Source organism: Diabrotica undecimpunctata, chromosome 7 (assembly GCF_040954645.1).
Source record: "Diabrotica undecimpunctata isolate CICGRU chromosome 7, icDiaUnde3, whole genome shotgun sequence".
NCBI lineage: Eukaryota > Metazoa > Arthropoda > Insecta > Coleoptera > Chrysomelidae > Diabrotica > Diabrotica undecimpunctata.
The window spans coordinates 90,502,654-90,525,878 of NC_092809.1; the positions used below are offsets into that span (position 1 = coordinate 90,502,654).

The 23,225-nt window shown below is 35.5% G+C and overlaps 1 protein-coding gene across 2 annotated transcripts in view; it reads right to left on the bottom strand.

Annotated features, from left to right (window-relative positions):
• Opa1 (Opa1 mitochondrial dynamin like GTPase) overlaps positions 1-23,225 on the bottom strand; it is a 213,901-nt gene that overhangs the window by 128,732 nt on the left and 61,944 nt on the right. For both annotated transcript variants that reach the window (XM_072537687.1, XM_072537686.1), the window contains 2 exons: positions 12,378-12,509; positions 2,687-2,832 (listed from right to left, as the gene is read on the bottom strand). In XM_072537687.1, the coding sequence (XP_072393788.1) occupies positions 2,687-2,832; positions 12,378-12,509 (278 nt within the window). The remainder of the gene's footprint in view (positions 1-2,686; positions 2,833-12,377; positions 12,510-23,225) is intronic.

The following is a 23,225-nucleotide window of genomic DNA, read 5'->3' on the forward strand; positions in this document are numbered from 1 at the left end:
GTTCGCGCTCTTTACCCATTCTATGTAGTACTTCTTCGTTGGTAACTCTGTCTATCCAAGAAATCCTCAACATGCGTCTATAGCACCACATCTCAAATGCTTCGAGTCTCTTCAGTGATGCTTCAGTTAAGGTCCATGACTCCACGCCAGATAAAAGAACGGAGAATACGTAGCATTTTAGTAAACGAACTTTTATTTCCAATTTTATATGGTGGCTGTTAAAGATTTTTTTCATTTTGACGAAAGCTGATCTTGCCTTCTCTATCCTTATCTTAATTTCCGTCGATTGGTCCCACTGTTCATTTAAGTTTGCACGCAGATAACAAAAGTTGGTGATTTGTGTTATAGGTTGTTGGTTAACTAGTAATTGACCAGGTGGTATCCTATTTTTGCTTATAACCATGTATTTGGTTTTTTTGATGTTAAAATCAAGCCCAAACCTGCTACTTACTTCTGCCACCCTGGAGACAGACAAGTGTCTGCAGACCTTTAAGACTGTCTGCAAAAATGACAGTATCATCAGCGTATCTTATGTTATTAAATCGTTCTCCATTTATAAGTATTCTCTCGTCTATGTCCGTTAGCGCTAGGTTCATAATGTGCTCTGAATATGTATTGAACAATAATGGGGACAATATACATCCCTGTCGTACATGGTATAGTATATATATATATATATATATATATATATATATATATATATACTGTCGCTATAGTATAAATAGCACAAATAAAATGGGTTCACAACAAAAACTTGGAACGCAGCGGTACGGTATCGAAACAACAAAACTGAGATGTGTAATTACACGAGTTCAAACTGTTGAGACACTGACAGAGGAAATTGAGCAGGGCCTGATATTTCGGTTACGGAAACTCGTCCGATTGGCGCATGACGTCTGCAACAGAGTAAAGTCTAAACTTGTCTATGCGTCCGTAATACGAACGAGAATGAAATTTGAGAAGCGCTTGGCCCGGGATAAATTTCTTTTAGTGACCCTCAACTTTTTGTCTTGAAAAACGGTGTTTGACTGTACGTCTCAGATGAATGTATTCTTCTATTAAAGGGTTCATAACTTCTTTCTTATTATCATAGGCTCTTATTATGTTCAAAACGAATGTACTGTACTTAATGATAGGCATATTATTTAAGTTATTTTTTATTAAGTGTGTTTAATCCAAAAAAATCGGCCATCCGAAACGGGTTCGGTCCCAATTATTTCGGATTATCAGGACTCCAGTGTACCTAAATATACAGGAAAGAATACTCCAGTCGCAGTCGTCAGAGACGAAAATGTCACTGACCTCTAAGAATCACACGAAAAAACTGAATTTTGCTGAGAATGTCATTTTTGGACCCCAAAAAAAGATGTAAAAAAGTATGTCACTTATACCCTCCGGCTTTATCCTAAAACCACCTCTCGGAGGGGGCGAAACGGAAAACATCGACTTAGCAAGAATCTGTACGCCATAGAAACAAATGTTTCAAACAAGAAATGTAGCTGAGATAACGTTGAACAAAAATGTATATTAGCACTTTTTCTGTAGAACGAACCGTTCTCTCAGAAACAACTATTGAATCGATCGGCGATTTTAAATCGGAGAAATCAATTTTTTGACGAACCGTATATTGCTTAAAAGTACTCCTAGAATCTTCTACAGTAGACCATTTTAAAGGTAATTATTTTTTCTTTCTATTTAGTGTACCATTGCATATACCTAAAACTGTTAGAAAAGAATTATAGAACAATTTTTGCGAAAAAATAGGAAAAATTGCAAAAAAATTGTATAAGTGACGAATTTTGAAAAATCGCATAACGGATACTGTGAATCCTAAAGACTTCTATCAAATGTAATTTTGAAGACGAAATATAATTTTTTTTTCTATAAAGCAATGCCTATACTCCCGTGGAAAAAAGTTATGAAAGGTTATGAAAAGAATTATTTCTAACTTTAAAAGGTGACATTTTGATAGGAAATTTAATTTTGAACATTAGATGTATATGTACAAATACTACAAATAATTCACACAAATGCACTCTGTGGATATAGACAAATTCACCCCTTTCTCAAAAACTCACCCCTTTAAATGGTAGCATTCCACGCGATTTTTTCATATTTGGGGTCCATTGACAATATGAAATAAAAAACCCCTAACGTTGTAGTTCCTTTCTAAAGTACATAGTTGGATAAATTTCTGTAAGAAATTTATGTGTGTTGTTACGCCTCTGGTAGTAAAATAATTTTTACCAATGAAAGATGTTATTACACACCGAAAACTTGTACTCAGGAAATTGCGGGTAGCAAACATTCAAAAAAGGTGGTTTCATCTAACTAATAGAAGTTTCGAAGTTGTCCCACTAACTCTCTGGTAGGCATTACAATTATAATTTGAATGTAGTCAGCACAGTCATCAGTAAAAAGTTATAATCCACCCAGGGTGGACGCTGCCTTTATTAGTATTAACTTGAATCCAGCGAGGTCTGGACGCTTTTAGTTTAGAGTAAAAAAAGGTGATCATAAAAAACTCCAATAATCGTATAGACATCTCAACAGGTGTTGCCAGTGTCAAATATAATATTTAATCTGATTAACTGAAATTCGTATATTAAAAATGCGGTACTGTTGAAGGTATAAAAGTTATTTTCGTGAGGACACTTATATAATAGGATTCTTTATTAATACTTACTTAAATAATTTTGAACCTCTGAAAAAATCTTCCTCATAATTTTTAATTGTCTGTATAGAATCATCTTTTCGTCCTCTTCCTGTAACAACAGCAAAATATCCGAGAGCTTTCATAGGAAATAATTTACCCGATAATATTTTTCTTATCTGAAAAGAGATTTTTTTTTAATATTAGACGAGATTAAATGGTTGTTTATATTTGGGACACATCTGTCAAATAAATAAAATTTCTAATAAACAAAAATATGTATCAATATTGGAATTTATAGTAGATTACAAAACTAAAAGTAATATCAACTGAAATAGAAAGCATAAAGCCAGAAACTCACGTACCAACACTGCAGTACGATTTTGTCGAATGCTACAAAATTAAACGTAATTTGATCGCGTATTTACACCATTCGACCAAATCGGCGCGATTTGACGACAGACAAACAAGTCAGTCTACAGCAGTACGACAGAGTGGGTTGGGTCGTAAATTTGATCGTGTATATTGTGACAACGACAAAATAGTACGACTGCAAAAAAATCATTTGCTGGTAAATTTCGAAAACGGCTTATAGCTAGAAGATTTTAAGAGATTTCTTTGACATTTATAAAGAACAAGAGTGTCTTTGGAAAATAAAATCGGCATCATATCATGATAAAACGGCTAGAAAAAAACCTGTGAATATTTTGGTTGCTAAATTTCAACTGAAAGCGAAAAAGTTGGTAAAAAAGAACATGTTACAAAAGGGAATTAAAATTATCTGAATATAATCGCAATTTTTATAATAAATTTACATGACAGTATGTATGTCTTTTCAGCAACAAATCTTTGCACCACCACATACGTTTTTTGTATTTTTTTTTTCGTTTATACAAAGAGCAAGACCCTCTAAAAGTATATAGTTTTTTTTATTTTTTTTATTTAATTAATGGCTTTGGATATCTTGATCCATTCAGCCACGATAATGTATTTGACTACTTGAATATGTTAATGATGTATTGACCTATTGCATTTGTTAACAAAATAGTACTTCGCATAGAGGTAAATTAAAAATATAATGTAAACATCAGTATCACAAGAATCAGTAGATCGATAAAAAACCATACATTCATTCGTTCCATTCAATGCCCTAATCAACTTAAAGTGAGTATTTAGAACCAACAAGGGATTACATAATGTAGGGATACTTTTCACGCTACGGTGCCTTTCATAGCGACTTTATTACAACACAAGACAGGCAACGGCTAGGAGGTAACTATATAACATAAGGATAGACAGAGGGAACAAAGCTAGATTTATACATTCATATTACACATTCCATACTAAATTTTTCTTTTGGTCCTTTTTAAATATTCCCAAAAAATTTGGTTAAACCTAATATTATGACGAGAGATATATAAAATGGAAGATTGACACTGAGGAAGAGGTATTTGTTATTTTATCAGATTTTCCAACAGATACTTAATAGCAGCATCATTATATATATATATATGCATCCGAACATCCAATTATCGATATCGTCAGTGTTACCATTACAATCACAAAGTTCGGTTTCACTTAAATTAAATCTATGAAGATAGGGCTTTCACAGTAGCATGATTAACAAGGCCCCTAACAAACATTGAATATACTCTTCTATTGGGATGACTTCTTGCAGCAAAAGGCGCAGTAGGTAAAACAGGGTTAATTTTTGTATAAACGTTGTTACTTCTGTTACAAAAAGCATTCCATTCAATTTCTCAGTTTTCTTTTAATTCTTGTTTACGCAGCGAGACTAAATCACTTCTATTGAGCCAACTAATTTCTAATCCTTTTGAAGCCGCTTCTTTAGCAAAATAATCGGCTTTGGTGTTACCCGAGATACCAGCATGTCCTTTTACCCAAATGAAAGATACTGAATTATTTCTGTCAAATAGCTTTAGTTGATTTTCTAAAATTTTGACGATAATACTGTTTTTTATAAATGCTTATGCGAATTATCTAAAGCAGACAACGCAGATTTTGAATTCGACATGATTACTATTTGTTGATCAGACATTCTTTTCTCAATAGTCCATTTCAGAGCTTGATATATTGCAAACAGTTCTATATAGAATAAATGGAACATTGTTGATTTAATTTAAACAATGTGTTCTTGATTGTTTTGGATATATACCGCACAACCAACTCCCAAAATGGATTTTGACCTATCTGTGAAAATCCTATATGGCTTATCAAATTTGGTAAGTTGTTTCTGAAGTTAATGGCGTTGTTATCATCAAAAGTAGGGAAATAAACTTTGGTTTGGGAATAAAGAATATTGTAATTAGATTGGAAGAAATTAGTTTCAGCTGGGATTTCTAAATAGGAAGAAACATTAGGAAATGCTATAGCTAAAGTTGGAGAATTTTTGTTATGCCACCATTTGTCAACTAAGTTAGACACAGATGTGTCGGATATTTTTTGCAATAGGTAGGATTGGTTATTACTTTGACATTTAAGGATAAACTTTTCAGCTAAAAAAAGACGTCTTAAATGTAATGGAGGTTCCATACATTCGCCTAATAGATTTTCAGTAGGTGTAGATTTAAGTGCACCTAGTAGAGCTTTGTCCTGGATTCGGTCTAATTTTTTAAGTCTAGTATTTGTAGCAGACCCATATAAAAAGCAACCATAGTCAAGAACTGACCTGGTATATGCCCTATAAAACATTAGATTAACCTTAGGATCAGCGCCCCATTGGTGACGGTTAACTACCTTTAAAACATTTAGGCTTTTTTCGCATTTAATTAAACAGTTATTATGTTCTTCCCATGTTAATTTAGTATCAAGTGTGACGCCAAGATAAGTATAGTGTTTTTGGACAGGTATACTTAGATTATCAATTCTAATGATGGATATATTCGGTAAGCGATGACGAGTAAAAAACACCACAGCGGATGTATTCGAAGTAAGTTCCAACCCTTGATTAAGAAAGTATTCTCTTGCACTGTACATAATTCGTTTTATTGAATCAATACATTCCTGATAAGAATTATTAAAAATGTAAAGACAGAAATCATCGGCGTATTGTAAAATATTACAATTAATTCCCATACCATGTAGATCCATAGGATATAGATTAAACAAGAGAGGACTAAGCACAGATCCCTGCGGAAAACCTTGATAAACTAACCTTGGACCAATCAATTTATTATTGTACCGAATGAATACTTGTCTATTAACCAATACCTGTGCACATCTAGTTGGGACTCCGATATGTCTTAGTTTCTCGAAAAGTAAGTTTAAGATAACATTATCATATGCTCCCGAAATATCTAAAAAAAGTGCTGCTAAATAATTATTATTTGAGTAGGACAATTGGATATCAGTAGTTAATTGTGACAGACAGTCGATGGTTCCTTTATTTCTCCGAAAGCCTAACTGAGCTACCGGGAATATGCCTTCTTTTTCACGCCACCATTCCAATCTAGTTTTAAGGATCCGTTCAAGTGTTTTTAATAGACATGACATCCGAGAAATGGGTCTTAAAGAAGTACGATTTTAAGTATAGGAATGACCAGACATTGCTTAATAGAATCACAATTATCCCTTTTAGTAAAATGTTGTTAAATATCTCGCATAGATAATCTATAGCAATTTCGGAAAGATTTATTAATATGAGGTAGTTTATACCGTCCATACCTGGAGATGCATTTTTTGAAATTTTAATGTTTGCTGTAAGTTCCCTCGGAGTGATAGGAGTGAGTAAAAAGTGGGCATCGATATGGTTGGTATATTTATAGGAAGATGAACAGAGTCGGTTAAAATTTGTTTAACTGCTGATTCATCGTTAATGATAATTTTTTCTGAGACTGAATTTTATTTACCCTTTTCCAAATGTCTGATGAAGGGGTTTGCCTATTAAGAGAAGAGCAATACTGTACCCAGCTAGATTTAGCTTTTAAGCGAAAAGTACGTTTACACATAGCTTTGTTTCTTTTATATTCATTAAAATTTAAAAGAGTTAGATTAGATTTAAATTTTTTAAAAGAATTTTTCCTTGAAATTGAAGCAGCTAGACACTCCTCATCCTACCACGGAGGAACTTTTACAGATTTAGTTGAATGTTTAATTGGTGTGCAAGATTTGTTCGCTGCATTTGTAATAGAATCTAATAAGAATAAAATCATCTCGTTAGTATTATTAATAACTGGTTTCAATGTGAGCGCTTCCTCTATGGTAAGCCTGAATTGCTCCCAGTTAGCATTAGGCATCGACCACTTAACTGTAGATATAAACCTCGTATTTTCGATTTTAATATTACTGATAGACATTCGAATAGGAAAGTGATCGGATCCATATGTATCTTGTATAACAGTCCAGTCAAAAGTTGAGCATAAGTTGGAAGATAAAATGGTGAGATCTACAACAGATTTGGCATGACCTGGAGGAGTAGCCCTAGTAGCCGATGCATCGTTTACGATAATTAAATGAGGAAAAGAATCCAAGGCTTCCACTAATATATTACCTCTGAAGAACATGCATTTGATCCCCATAATCCGTGGCGCGCATTAAAATCCCCAGATATAGTACAGTCATTGTTAATTTGTGAAAAAAGGTTGACATAATCTTGCACCGAGTCTTTTGCTTTTCTTCTTCAAGTGCCATCTTCGTTCCGAAGGTTGGCGATCATCAGGGCTATACGTATTTTCGAAACTGCTGACCGAAGCAATTCGTTGCTGCTACAGCTATACCATTCCCGTAGATTCTTTTACTGGTCGGTAAAAACTTAAAATCGTATACTTTTTCTTGTCAATACTAACGTTTACACCACAAACTTCCAAGTTTTGATTGAAATTATTAACAAATGAAATAGGTCCGTAATTGATGTTATTTGATATAAGTATAGCTACTCCACCGTATCCGTTAGCTCTACTTTTGCTTACTATATTAAAACTACTAAAACAAACATTATCTGAGGGTTTGGACCAAGTTTCCGATAAAACTGCTATATCAAAATATTCTTCAAGAAGTAACTGATGTAAAGAATATTTGTTAGCGTTAAGTGATCGAATATTCCACTGAATAATTTTAATACCTTTGATAGCCATGAATTTTAAGTAAAAATGTTATTAACAACTTCTTTAAGTTTGTTCTCAAATTCAATGTCATTGACTTTAAGATTAGAAGCCATAATTGGAGAAGCATTAACAAAATCTTGAAAGCTTTGTTAATAAAATTTTTAAGAGTAACACTAGGCTAAGTAATAAATTTACTAAATTCATCTACAGGTTCAGGTTGTCCGAATTGTAATACGGGACCAGCACAGTAACTAGTCAGGAACTCTCTACGAATAGGAGGAAAATTAATAGTAGTGTCGCTATTTTTTCTTTTTTGATAGGGCTAATTACCAGGGTTGTATGACGTTGGGAATATTGTTATTCTTATGAACTGTACCAGAATTGAACTGACGAGTAGAATCAAATTTTATTGGGGGAAATTCCGTGTCTAAGTTGATTAACGGTGCAAATCTATTCTTCTGAAATAGGCTGAAATAACCTGGATTATCAGATATTTTCTGAGCTTCTTTAAACGAAATCTTCAAGTTAGCCATAGTCTCTTTCGTTTTCCTCTGCTTAATATATTCAGGACATTCTCTGAAAATTGATTCGTGACCACTATTTTGATAATGCACGCAAAAAGTATTACATTTTTCAGGACAATCTTTATTTTCTTCATTCCCACATTTTTTGCACCTTTTTTTTTTTATTTACATTGAGTAGCCGAATGACCATAACGCAAACAATGGTAACATTGCATGACCGGACTGACAAATACCTCGACCGGGCATCTAACTTTATTAATGTAGATAAATTGAGGAATTAATTTGCCTGCAAAAGTAACAATAATCATCTGTCTTGGGACTTTCTCCGATATACCGTCTTTTTGTATTAATCTAGTCATTCTTTGGACTTTTTTAACCATTACATTCGATTTTATAATATTTAGTTTATTTTCACTTATAGTAGTGTCAACAGCGCGAACTAAACCTTTTTTCTGCCAAATAATTAGGTATAAATGCAATTAAATTATTTTTTTCAAAAAAAGATTCTCATACCAGCCTATTTGCAACCAGTCCCGAATCTACTTCGATTTTAGTTCTATTCCTGCCAACACTAACAATTTCAGTTATATTTTTATCGTAATCCGCGAGAGAACCTAATTTTGTTCTCCTATTTTCATAGGATGAAGACGACCTAAATTTAAATCAGTATGTTGAACAAAAATAAAATACGGCCCCGTATCAGTATCGCTAAATTGATTTGAAGTATTTAAAACCTGACTTGATTGTTTATATTGTTGAGTTGTAGAAGGCAAGTTTTTATTGCCATCATTAACAATAGATTTAATGTTGGAATTATTTATAATAGAATCATCGGAATTCAAAACATTTGGAGTATTATTACAATTATTAACCTCAGAAAAAACAATATCTTCGACGTGAATATTACTTAACATGTCTTTATCAACTTGATCCTGTAGAGGTGGGTCTTTGCCATTTTTACCCTGTACATCCCAGGGTTAAGTATTTATCAAAAAAATATAGGAAATATTAATACTTACAGTACAAATGCTAAACTAATAACTTAAAATTAACGTAAACCTAATTAAAACCTAAATAAATTCGATTGAATACGAGACACACTCACACACCGGTCCTCACTATACGAAGGTTCAAACAAAACTGAAGTATATAGTTAACTGACATGTTTCTGATTTGAAAGTAAAACTCATACTGCAAAATCAGTTCGTGTGTGTTCCCATCCGATTTTCAACATTATTATACTGCAATTGCATTCGACAAAATCGTACTACGCCGTTGGAACGTGAGTGGCGGGCTTTAGAAAGGCAATATTTTCAAAATAATTGTTTATTTAATCAAATCTGAAATTATGCAAAGTCCACAGCTTTTGGCAAGGTATGTTGCCTTTAGTTTTTTTCAGACCACACAGAGTAACTGAACTTCTTGATTAAACATTGGCTTATTTTAAACCACTTGGTTTACAAAGGAAATGGAAATGTGATATGCCGTAGAGCATAGTGATTTAAAGCCTGCCTTTTTTGGAAGTAGTCTTTTATAAACCGGCCGTCCTGCAGCCAGTCGGCTTATCGTACTTTTCCATTTATTCATGTTACCCATTCTACGATTCTAAAGCATCCCTGATTTTCCTTGAACTCGATTTTTAAGGTTCTTTACGTAATATATAAGAGTAATGATTCTAACCCGCATTTGATTAATTCTGCTATGACTTTCCCGCAGAAGCTATTTCATTTTTCAAAGCATATACTTCATAAACTGTAATTCTCGTTTCTCATACAGCCGTTGCTACATTTCTGCTCGATCCATTTAAGTGGTGTTATTATATCCTTTTAATTGTTACATAGTAGTGCTTTGATCAGTTTCTAGCTTTTTGTGCTCTAATGTCTTCCCAGGCATGAATTTCATTTGCCAGTTTCTCTACCGTGTTTTATTTTTGCTTACACATTTTTCTCCATACTATGGCTTCTTTGCATTCGATTGTAACTCCAGACATATTATGCAACTTAGAAGAAGATTATATCTTCCCGAATCTTTAATGAGTCACGGTCAGCCGATACATTTCTATTGAAGTTTTTTTAGAAGTCTTAAACTCTATAAATAAATCGAAACGTGAGTATAATTCTCGTTACACCTGGTGTCAGTGCGGGATAATATTTAAATAATTATAAACTAAAAATAAGTTGTGGCAAATTTTTAAATACTAAAGATATTAGACTTTTTAAATGTACCATAAAACCATAAGACTATAAAAACATTAGCCAAGAGTGCGTTATTTCGTGAGAGTAGTTCGTTTTCGGTTTAAGACTATTTAAAGACTGAAATGACAATTTCTAATAGTTAACGTATGTACGGTCGGCAATACGGTTCTGCCGGCTTCTTTAACCTTCGGTCGGGACGGAACAATATTATTCGATCCTCATCTGGAATGTTCCAATAGCAGGTATAAGCGACGACCCGGTATGACTCACATTTATCGTAATAATAGTATAGAGGATTTTTTTTGAGACAGTTGCGCTAATTGATTTTTTTTTTAATTATGGAAATTTTATAACTAGCATTTTAATGTATCTTGTGCCTTGTTTGTACTATACCATGTTGTATTTTAATGTAAACTCATTTTAAAAACAATAAATTTCTCTCTCTCTCTCTCTCTCTCTCTCTCTAAATGCATTTCCCGTGACGTGTGTTTGTTTGTAATGTAAAACATTAAATTTTGAGTTTTTTATTCATATTTCAAATGCCTCATATTTGTTACCACAACTTTAAATTGAAATTTTATGTCATAGGTTTTAAAGATTGATCTCTAAAATTGGAAATTTTACTAGAACTGGTCAAGGAAAGTCATCAATTTTATTGATCTCACGAGAATCGTAAAAAATGGCAAAAATCGCGCCGAGTTAATTTATTTATCATTTATAAAAACTGAGTTTATTTTCAGCAAAATACAAAAACTACATACGAAAGCTGCACTCTTTGCCTAAAACGCATCTTGATTTTTGTCGATAGGACATGTGGATCAAAAGATATCGAATTTTTACCATCATGCTGATATAAATTTTATTGAACATTGATTTCGCGCCAGTAACATATGCAAAATCGAAGGTCGCTTCAAGCGTTGTTTCTAAGAGAACGGTTCATTCTACACAAAAAATTCTTATAAACATTTATGTGTCATTAGCCTACTCTTCCATACACTTAATTACGCCCATCTGGTTTCCATAATTGTAACCTCGGCACATCAGTAAATCGGATATTCGTTCAATGTTATTTATTGAAATATGCGTTGCTTCAAAAGACATTCGACGAGTCTTATGATTTTGGAGAAGACTAGGAACTTTGGCAGGGCTTCTTGGTCTACACCTATATATCTAATTCTTCGTCTGACCGTTTTCAAACTAACACTAATTTATCTTACATATAGCAGTGAATTGTTGAAATGTTTGGGCTTCATATTTCGAATAGACGTAAAAGTAAAAAAACAATCATCAGTTGATAGTGAGCACTAATGCATTATGGCGGAGTCTTTGTTTAAAATTTCCAGTTTCGTGATATATTTTTAGAACATTAGATACTATAGATTGACATTTATTCTGAGACAATCTCTTTTGTTTATATTCTTTTTGTTACAATTTGTCCAGCTTTAACTTCGTTGTGCGTCTTACGGGTGGTATATGTTTCTTTTAAATAGAGTAGATGCGAATATGAATAACTATCACTTACTTAATTTTATGATAAATGTCTTAGCCATTGCCAGTCTTAAATTATGTAAGGATTTTTTTTACAAAATGCATAAACAACGCCATTATTATGAATTGGATGTCAAAGTTCTTTTCAAATGTCAAATCAAGTAAACGTAACCCACTACTACATGAATATTAACAGCAATACTTTATGTCAGTAACTTGAGAACATTTTTTAGTATCAACGGTAACAAAAAATATTCGATAAGAAATTTTACCCTGGCACTTCTTAGTCAATGTCTGGAAATTATTATCACGAGTTATGTAGTTAAAACGAAACCTGATTTAACGAATTTTGATTTTACTAAAGTGCATCACCACAATATTATTTATTGTATCTTTTCTTTACTTTTAATGAAAATTAATATTATAGACACAATTATTAAACTAAAAAAATTACCCTGTTAGGATCAGCTAAATTTTCTTCAGCCATGTCAACTTTAGTTAAAACGAATATTGTTCTTTTGCCGCTAGGATCGCACGATGCTACAAGATCTGTGACGTTACTTCGTTCTGCATCTACAGCACCATCCTAAAAATCGAATTATTTTAGATTATATTAAAAAACATATACACTGTATTTCACGAATTTGAGAATGTTTTGGCTTATCGCTATACACTCTACAGTAGAGTGGACCAATGGTCTATAAAATATCTAGTAATGAAAATATGAAACAAGTAATTTCTAAATTGAATTAAAAAAAATTCTTTTATGTTTTTTTGCAGTATTAATATAAGAAGTTATTTACAGTAAATCCTTTTGATATAATGCATGGAGCACTGGTATATTTTACGCGAAAATGTTTGTTTACCTAGCAGTTTTACCCTTTTTTTACTCAACATTAAAGACAGTTTTATGTTAACAAGGTTATGAAAACATTTAAGTTTTTGAAACATATTTTTATTTTAAATTTACCTGCAAAATATTTGTTATAATCAGTTTAGTTATTACCTACAATTTAATGTGGTTCAAATCAATGACCTCTGTATATATCTATATAAGCGTAGATATTTATTGAATCCCTTATAGCACGTACTTGGGTTTTTGACCATTCAGAGAAACTGATACCTTATTTAGCGATACCCCCAAACCGGTTGCAAATTAATGTTACCCTAATACGTTTGCAATAGTACTACTTGCGATTGGGAAGAGTTTCTTTGTTTGTTTGAACGCTGTTACTGTGTAAATAATATACGAAAAGGAAAATTCACATCCCATCAAACCTGCCATTCTATGACACGTGTTTCGCTATTTTTAGCTTTTCAGATGGAACTTGCTGTAAGACGGAATAAAGAATATGCCCTCTTTGTATATCGGTAGTTAATAAACAACCTTTCAGTCATTCACTGACTAGTGCAATCTAGTTTAAATTGAAGCAAACCTACTACAATGACATTCTCTGTCCCTCTTCTTTTACTGCTAAAAAAGTCAATTGAGACCCCTTGCGACCAGATCAATCCGTACATAAAACGTGTGTATGATACTGTTACGATAAATTCTGACCCAAAACCGTAAATATATTTATTACTGATATTTTCATTCATTCACGTATTTTTTAGGTAATGCCTACCTGACACACGATGGGTCCCCCTTTGTAATAAAAACAACAATTCGAACCTTCTGGAGACAAGCCGATTTAACCATACCGGTTCTGAGAACAATTCGCCGCTCTGTCTAGTCGAGAAGAGAAGGCCGTAGACGTTTCTAGTCTAACAGTAGTGAATATATAACAGTTGCATATATCTAACAAATGTTACGTTCGCTTTTTAATAAATTATGTATATTTAGTGATAAATAAATTACTATCAGTTATTGTGCTTTTTAATGAATTAAGATAAGAACAAGACATTATAAATTAAATAGACATTGTAATAAAATCATCACAGTGGTGTAAGAAGTGAGATCGAACATAAATTAGACTTATAATAATAATACAAGTGAATATTTGTAAATTGTGAAAATGACGACGATTTATGAGCTGACAGTGACTAATTTAAGAAGACATCTCGAAGACAGAGAATTAGCTTCTACCGGAAAAAAGGCTGAGTTAGTCCAACGACTAAAGAACGCTTTGCTAGAAGAAGGACTAGATCCAGAGACTTATATATTTGAAGATGCTGTCCTCTCGTCGATTTCGAAAGTTTCTGGTGATGTAGCCAAAGTTTCTGGTGATGTAGCCAAAGTTTCTGGTGATGTAGCCAAAGTTTCGGGTGACATCGCATCATTAGAGAACAAAGTTTCTGGCGATATTTCGAAAGTTTCCGGCGACATCGCTTCTTTAGAAAGCAAAGTTTCTAACGAGATTTCTTCCCTGGAAAGCAAAGTTTCTGCTAACATCTCTTCAGAAATCTCTAAAGTCACTTCTGAGATGTCTGCCCTGGACGATAGAATATCTTCGTTAAAAAACCAAGTTGCTGCCGATAAGTTGGCCTTCGAAGAAAAGATTAAAGAGATGGAAAGGAAGATGGAAGAAACAGGGACAGCAGAGAGAGGTAACAATCCGATTACAGTGGAGATAAAAGAAGACGAGACGAAATTTAAGTTGGAGACACGGCCGAAATTTGAAGGAAGTGGAGGTTCTATTCATGTTAAAGTCACAACTTTCGACGGAAAATCATCATGGAACAACTACATGAAACAGTTCGAATCAGCCGCAAGAGCAAATGGATGGTCTGAAAAAGAAAAGGCTGTAAACCTGACTATCGCTCTTCGAGGAGATGCCTTAGATGTGCTTCAGACCATAGCCGTAGAGGAGACCGATGATTTCGAACAACTGAAGAAGAGGTTAAATATGCGATATGGCCACGAACATTTGGAGCATGTATATCAGTCACAGCTTAAAAATCGTAGACAGAAGAAAGATGAGGCTCTTCAAGAATATGAGGTAGATATTGCCAGATTAGTACGATATGCTTATCCAACAGCTCCCGAAGACATGATGGAAAAATTGGCCGTTCAAACGTTTATTGATGGTCTTCGTGATCATAAAATGCAGTGAACACTGCGATTAGCTCGTCACAAGACGCTGGTTGATGTCCTATCCTATCCTAAGCAGGCCTCTGGCGGGTACAGTAAAGTTAGGACTGTAAAAGAGGAAGGAGATGAAGATAAACTTGACCAGCTCGTTAATATGATGAAAAGCATGACATACAAGAAAACGAAGACCATCAGATGCTGGAATTGTGGCGAAATAGGACACGTACGAAGCTCCTGTAAGCACCCTAGGTACGACGCAAATCAAGAAACTCACCATCAGGAAAACTAGAACGGGTCAGCCTTAGGGGGGCAGCTTCGACCCAAAACTTTTCCAAAGACCCTCTCATACGAATAGCTTCTTTGAAATGTCGTGAAGATAGTGTATATGTAGATGGAGACATAAATGGTAAAAAGCATACGTTGTTGGTGGATACCGGAGCGACCAGAACCATTATACGCCCGACAGTTATAAACAGCCGAAAGAAACTGTTACCAACGAGGTTACGACTTCGGACCGCTACGGGTGAAAATGCCAACATTCATGGAGAAATCCAGGTACAATTGGGAATTGGGGCAGAAAAGTTTGTCCATACTGTTATAGTTGCTGACATCGAAGAGGATGTTATATTAGGAATGGACGTAATGAATATGCATGGATTCCAATTGGATTTTAAGAATAAGGTAATCAAAGTTGGCAACGAGGAGGTATTTCTCCATCCACATAATGACAACACTGTGCAAGCAGCCATTACAGAAGATACAGTCGTGCCTGCGAGAAGCGAAACGATCATAGTAGCGCGACTACAGGGAATTGTAGACGAAGGGAGACCTGTTATGATGGAGCCTTGGAACCACGACGATGAGGTTGGCCGTGGAATCATAATTGGAAAGGAATTGGTGACTTCGGCTAAAGAAATTCCTGTGAGACTTATCAATGTCAACGACTACCCAGTGACCATAAAGAAAGAGACAAAAGTAGGAACTTGTGTACCTGTGACATCCATAATCCGTCAGGCGACAACATCTGATAATTCCAACGACAAATTCGACCAAATGGTTGCAGTTGCAGGACAGTCTCTAAATCAGATGGAAAAAAGGAAATTAAGGGAATTTCTTCGGCAGTATCGTGATATTTTCGTACCGAAAGGAGGAAAGACGGGAAGAGCTACGGTTGTTAAGCATAAAATTGATACTGGTAATGCTAAGCCAATTCGTCAAACAGCTCGACGATTACCACAGGCGAAAAGAGAGGAAGCTGAAACGATTGTCCAGGAAATGAAGAAAGACGGGGTGATAGAACCTTCTACGAGCCCATGGGTCTCTCCTGTGGTCCTGGTTAAGAAGAAAGACGGAACGACGAGGTTCTGTGTGGATTACCGTTTGCTGAACAACGTTACCAAGAAAGATAGTTATCCTCTGCCTCGGATCGATGACACATTGGACACATTGGCTGGAAGTAAATTGTTTTCTACTTTGGATTTGAAGTCTGGATACTGGCAGGTAGAAATGGACCCAGTAGATAAAGAAAAGACAGCCTTCACCACAGGATCTGGATTGTGGCAATTCAACGTTATGCCATTTGGACTCTGTAACGCTCCTGCGACATTTGAGAGGCTTATGGAAAATGTGTTGAGAGGGTTATCTTGGAAAACATGCCTGGTTTATTTAGATGACATAATCGTCTTGGGGGAGACATTCGAATACCATTTGAGGAATTTAGAAAACGTTTTTAATCGACTTAAAGCTGCCCAATTGATGCTAAACCCCAAGAAGTGCCAGCTATTTCAAGGTAAAGTCAATTATCTGGGTCATATAGTCAGTAAAGAAGGAGTGGCCGTGGATAAGGGGAAAATCGATTCCATTAAGGAATGGCCAAAACCAACTGACAAACATCAAGTGAGAAGTTTTCTTGGACTATGTACTTACTACCGAAGGTTTATTAAGAAGTTTGCAGATATCGCTAAGCCATTAACGCGACTCACATAGGAAGCAAGAGATTACCGCTGGGATACAGACTGCCAAAATGCCTTTGAGACCTTGAAAAAGCATTTAATAACAGCACCAATTTTAGGGTATCCACTGCCAGAAGGAGAGTTCATCTTAGATACAGATGCAAGTAATGTGGGAATTGGAGGAGTGCTGTCTCAGATTCAAGGAGGACAGGAACGAGTCCTCGGATATTTTAGTAAAGTTCTTTCAAAACCTGAGCGGAATTATTGCGTCACGAGAAGAGAACTTCTGGCAGTAGTGAAATCAGTAGAGCACTTCTATCAATACCTCTATGGAAGGAAGTTTTTAATCCGAACCGACCATGCCGCCCTTAAGTGGTTGATGCAGTTTAAGAATCCAGAGGGTCAGATAGCCAGGTGGATCGAACGACTCCAAGAATACGATTTTAAGATTGAGCACCGAGCCGGAGTTAGCCACAGAAACGCTGATTCTCTTTCCAGAAGGCCATGCCCAGCAGAGTGTTCCCACTGCAACAAAACGGAATCCAAGGAAGCAGCAATGCTAAGAACGACGATTGTCAACGACGACTGGACGCCTACTAAGATAAGGGAAGAACAAGAGAGAGATCCAGTTATGCAGAAAATCCGAAAATGGAAAGAGGAAAACCGTCGACCACCTTGGCAGGAAATATCAAACCTATGCTCAGTAGTTAAGACGTATTGGGCCCAGTGGGACTCATTTATCATCGAAGATGGCTTGCTCAAACGAGTCCTGGAAAATGATGACGGTTCAGAGAAAAGAAGACAGTTGGTGATCCCAAAGAGCAGAATAGCCGAAGTACTTCGTCAGTTACACGACAGTCCATCGGGAGGGCATTTTGGTGTAAGGAAAACCCTTCAGCGAATTCGGGAACGGTTTTATTGGATGAACAGTTCCGACGACGTAAAAGACTGGTGTAAGAAATGTACTATTTGTGCCACGAGTAACGGGCCTTACCGGAAAAGGAGAGCTCCTATGAGACAATATAATGTTGGAAGCCCGTTTGAAAGAATAGCTTTGGACATTGCAGGGCCATTTCCAGAAAGTGAAAATGGGGGCAAGTACATGTTGGTAGTAATGGATTACTTCACTAAGTGGGTCGAGATTTATGCACTTCCAGACCAGAAGGCCGCCACCGTTGCAGATAAGTTGATCCAAGAATATATCAGCCGATTTGGAGTGCCTTTGGAGATACATAGTGACCAAGGCAGAAACTTCGAAAGCGATCTATTCCAAGGAATATGTGATAGACTAGGCATGAAGAAAACAAGAACTATCGCGTATCATCCGCAATCGGATGGTATGGTAGAACGAATGAATAGGACAGTTGGCAAGTATTTGACAAAGATGGTGTCCGATCATCAGCGAGACTGGGACCAATACCTTCCGTTCTTCACAATGGCCTACAGATCTGCTGTTAACGAATCAACAGGCCAGACACCAGCCAAAGTCCTATTCGGACGCGAAATGCGACTACCTTGTGATCTCGAGTTTGGATGTCGACCTGGAGAAGATGTAGCAGGTGAAGATTATGTGATCGAATTACGAAGAAGAATGGACGATGTACATGAGTTGGTCCGTTCCCACCTTCAGATCGCTAGCGACAGAATGAAGAAACGGTACGATACACAAGCCGAAAAGGGTTGCTTTAAGAAGAACGACAAAGTATGGCTGTATAATCCCAAGAAGCGAAAAGGTTGTTCTCCCAAATTGCAGCAGTTTTGGGAAGGTCCATACCTCATTATGGAGAAGATCAACGATGTCATCTACCGAATAAGCAAGATTCCGAGGGGAAAGCCGATGATAGTACACCATAACCGGTTGGCGTCTTTCGAAGGTGACCACAACGTAGATGAAGAAGTGGAAGTAAACCAAGTCCACGATGTGTCTGACCTCAAGTTTGAGGAATTCATGGGTGCCTATGGAGGTACCGGTAAAGCGAGACATGGTGTTACTACTGAAGAAAAGCAAGATCTACTCGCGCTCCCCGATGACTACTCGCTGGCCCTTACCATCCCGGCCAGTATCAAAGACGCACCAGGGTTGGCATCCGTCTTTCGAAGGAAGTTTGGTCGAGTTGCAGAACTTCAATGCCAAGTGCCAGCTCCCGGTAAAACCTTGAAACTCCAAGATGCATCACGTTACCTTTTCTACCTGGTAACAAAAGACACTGCCCGTGACCAACCTACCTACCGAGATGTATGGGAAGCCTTACTTCAATTGAGAGAGCACGTACTGGAGTCCGACGTGCAAAAGTTAGCCATGCCAAAGTTGGAGTGCCGCCAATTAGATTGGAGGGTTATCCGAAATATGGTGGAAGAGATCTTTAAAGACACCGAAGTCCAGGTGTTAGTCTGTTGCAATCCGCATAGTTACTGGTGCGGAGAGAAAACCGTCCCTTGTCATTTTTATACAACTGGAAGTTGTAAAAGAGGGTCCAGTTGCCGATACCAGCATACCGTTCCGGTTCCAGTCCCGACAAGGTTCCAGGAGGAACAATCTTTTAAGAGGGGGGCAATGTTACGATAAATTCTGACCCAAAACCGTAAATATATTTATTACTGATATTTTCATTCATTCACGTATTTTTTAGGTAATGCCTACCTGACACACGATGGGTCCCCCTTTGTAATAAAAACAACAATTCGAACCTTCTGGAGACAAGCCGATTTAACCATACCGGTTCTGAGAACAATTTGCCGCTCTGTCTAGTCGAGAAGAGAAGGCCGTAGACGTTTCTAGTCTAACAGTAGTGAATATATAACAGGATTTTTTGGAGAATAGAAAACAGTTAATTCTGAAGACGTGCTCGCGATAAAATGTTACGTTCGCTTTTTAATAAATTATGTATATTTAGTGATAAATAAATTACTATCAGTTATTGTGCTTTTTAATGAATTAAGATAAGAACAAGACATTATAAATTAAATAGACATTGAAATAAAATCATCACAATACGCTGGGTATTCGAAAGACAAAACTCGAGTTTCGAAAAACAGAAAAAGTGTAGAGGCCGCACAATATAAACCTAGACCATATCCTAAAATTCAAGATCTTCCTAAGGGTTGTAAGTTTGAAATTCGAGACATTATAAAATGCGTGAAAAGAAAGAACATGTTTCTGTAAGGAATGGTGTTAAAAATTTTAAAGAAAGAAATACATTCAAAATTTCCAGGATAAGTTCTGGAGAGTTTTTAGATTGAAAAGAACATACTTCATTTGTTTATTTAGACAAAACGCAGATTTTTGCTAAAGGTGGAATAAAACACACACACACACACACATATATATATATATATATATATATATATATATATATATATATATATATATATATATATATATGTAAATAAATAATAATTTTCTTGGGTATATCTCAGGTTCTGTCGGTCTGGAATTAAAACAATTCTATTTTCTAATCACTTAATATTTCGCTAACAACTGATTGTTGGCTTCATCGGAAGTGCTCTACAAATTTATTAAAACAAAGAGATAAGCAATATAACGATAAAATTACATAAATATTTACTTACAGAGGTAGAACTATTCACAAAAAAAGACATGACAAACATTTGTTTGACACTTTCACAATTAGACTGAAAATTTTCAAAATAAGTTAATATAGACATAAAACAATAAAAAGTGTATAGTGGACTAGATGAGTTTCTTTAAATTTCTGTATATAAAAAATAAGGTAGCAGGTATATCGTAAATTAATATTGACTTAAATGAATTGTAGAATATTGCTGTAGATACTGCTTAGCTGATTCGTATCTGCTTTGTAATTTATTACATTTTTTTATTTAGTAATATAACATATTTCCAGAAACAGCCCGTTTTTATAATTAGTTGCTGTTTGTAGGATTTTATTAATTTACGATATACCTGCTACCTTATTTTTATTTTTTATATATAGAAATTTAAAGAAACTCATCTAGTCCACTATACACTTTTTGTTGTTTTATGTGTATATTAACTTATTTTTGAAAATTTTCAGTCTAACTGTGAAAGTGTCAAACAAATGTTTGTCATGTATTTTTTTGTGAATAGTTCTACCTCTGTAACTAAATATTTATGTAATTTTATCGTAATATTGCTTATCTCTTTGTTAATAAATTTGTAGAGCACTTTTGATGAAGTCAACAATCAGTTGGCGAAATATTAAGTGACTAGCAAATAGAATTGTTTTAATTCCAGACCGATAGAACCTGACATATACCCAAGAAATTATTTTAAATAATATACGGTCGATATTAAACAAAAAATGTTATTATATATATATATATATATATATATATATATATATATATATATATATATATATATATATACATATATATTAGAGAGAGTATAAAATCTATAACACAAACTGAAGGAAAGAGACATATTACATGAGGGTGTAAAACATGGTTTTATTGATGAAACGGATCTCGAGTTTTCGTCAAAATCGGCTGATTATTACAACATGAATATGGAAATATTTGTGAAATAGTTGAAAGAGAAACTGGTTACAAGTTTACAAGAACCATCTTTTATAGTTTTGAAAAATGCCCTATACCATTCGTAAATTTTAAATAAGCAACCAAAAAATGACTGGACAGTACATAAAATAAAAGAATGTTGTTTTTTTTTCTGGAGGCCGTCTTTTATGAGCCGGATGTACTGCAACCAATTGTCTTATTGTACATCTTCCATTTCATTATGATACCCATTCTAGAACTATGGAACCTTCTAGTGGTCTCAATGGCTGCTTGCTATCTGTGCATATATTGATCCACTTCAGTTCGAAAGACCTCAAGTTAATTTCTCATGCACACTGCATGATTGTCTCTGCCTTAAATACAGAGGTATATTTTCCTAATGAAATAAAAATATTGAAATATTCACCACTCCGAATATTCCTGCACCCGAACCTTCTGCAGTTTTAGATCCGTCTATATACCAGGATAACACCGCAGTCTGGGTCGAAAGTTTCCTCTGCCCCAATCCTCCCGTGGGCAAATGTCCACTTGAAAGGGAACTTCAGGCTTATATTTGGGTGACATATATTCAGAAATCATCATCCATTCGGCATCTCTAGTTTCATTTATTTGTTCAGATTTTCTCTCAGTTTATAATATTTCATCGTCGCCTCCATAGCTTACGTTGGTGTTCCCCTCATAACCCCTGTGATTCTGAGGCAAGCAAGTCTTTGCATTCTTGCTTAATTTGAGAATGGCACTTTTTGGGTGCACCTTTGGAAACCATACCACTGATGCATATGTAATTGTGGGTTTTACCACTATGTTATAAATCCAATATAGCATGTCTGGTCTTAAACCCCAGATTTTTCCATGAGTGCGCCTGGCTACCATTAATGTAGTTACCGCTCTCTTGGTTATTTGTTCTATCTGCTGATTCCAAGTAAGTTTTGAGTCTAATATTACTCCAAGATACTTTAATTCACTCTCCAGATTTAAACGTGTACCATTTAGGCTCAGGTGACTCAATCCCTCTAAATTCCTCCTTATGGTAAATTTCATGATTTTGGACTTCAGAGGACAGATGTTAAGTCCTACATTTGAAGTCCATTCTGTAACTACAGTTAGAGCCTGTTGCATTCTGTCTCTGATTGTGCCATTAAACTTGCCGTGGGCTAAGGTGACTAGGTCATCCGCATAGCCCAGGACAAGATGTTGCCCCCCAGAAAAGTTGCGTATATCACACTGCCCTCAGCATGCACTCTATCCACCTGCAGCTTGTTTCATCTATTCCTTTTAAACAAATCGCCCTAGTGATTACTTTGTAGGAGGTGCTAGCAAATGCTCCCTTAATATCGAGAAATGCACCCAACCTCACCTCTTGGTTTTCCAGAACGTACTCTACCTTGTGTACGAGATGGTGCAGTACCGTTTCTGTGGAGACTCCTGTTCGATACGCATACTGTCCCTGATATATCGGATTTTCAACCAATACACCATGCCTAATACGCTTATCGAGCAGTTTTTCTAGAGTCTTCAGTACGAATAATATCGGCCGTAGGGTAGGGACTTAGCTTTTTCCTGTCCGATTTTGGCAGGTTTAGGTATAAAAGCCACCCTTATTACTCTTCATGATTTTGGTATGTACCCCAGTCCTAAGCTAGCCTACAGTATCACAAATAATTTTTTGTATAGAAGATCATTTCCCTTCTGTAGAAGTATTGGATAAATCCCGTCCGGACCCGGTGATTTTCATGGCTCAAATGAGTTTATTGTCCATTTGATTTTGTTCTGGTTTAGAACTTCTTTTGCCACACGTCAG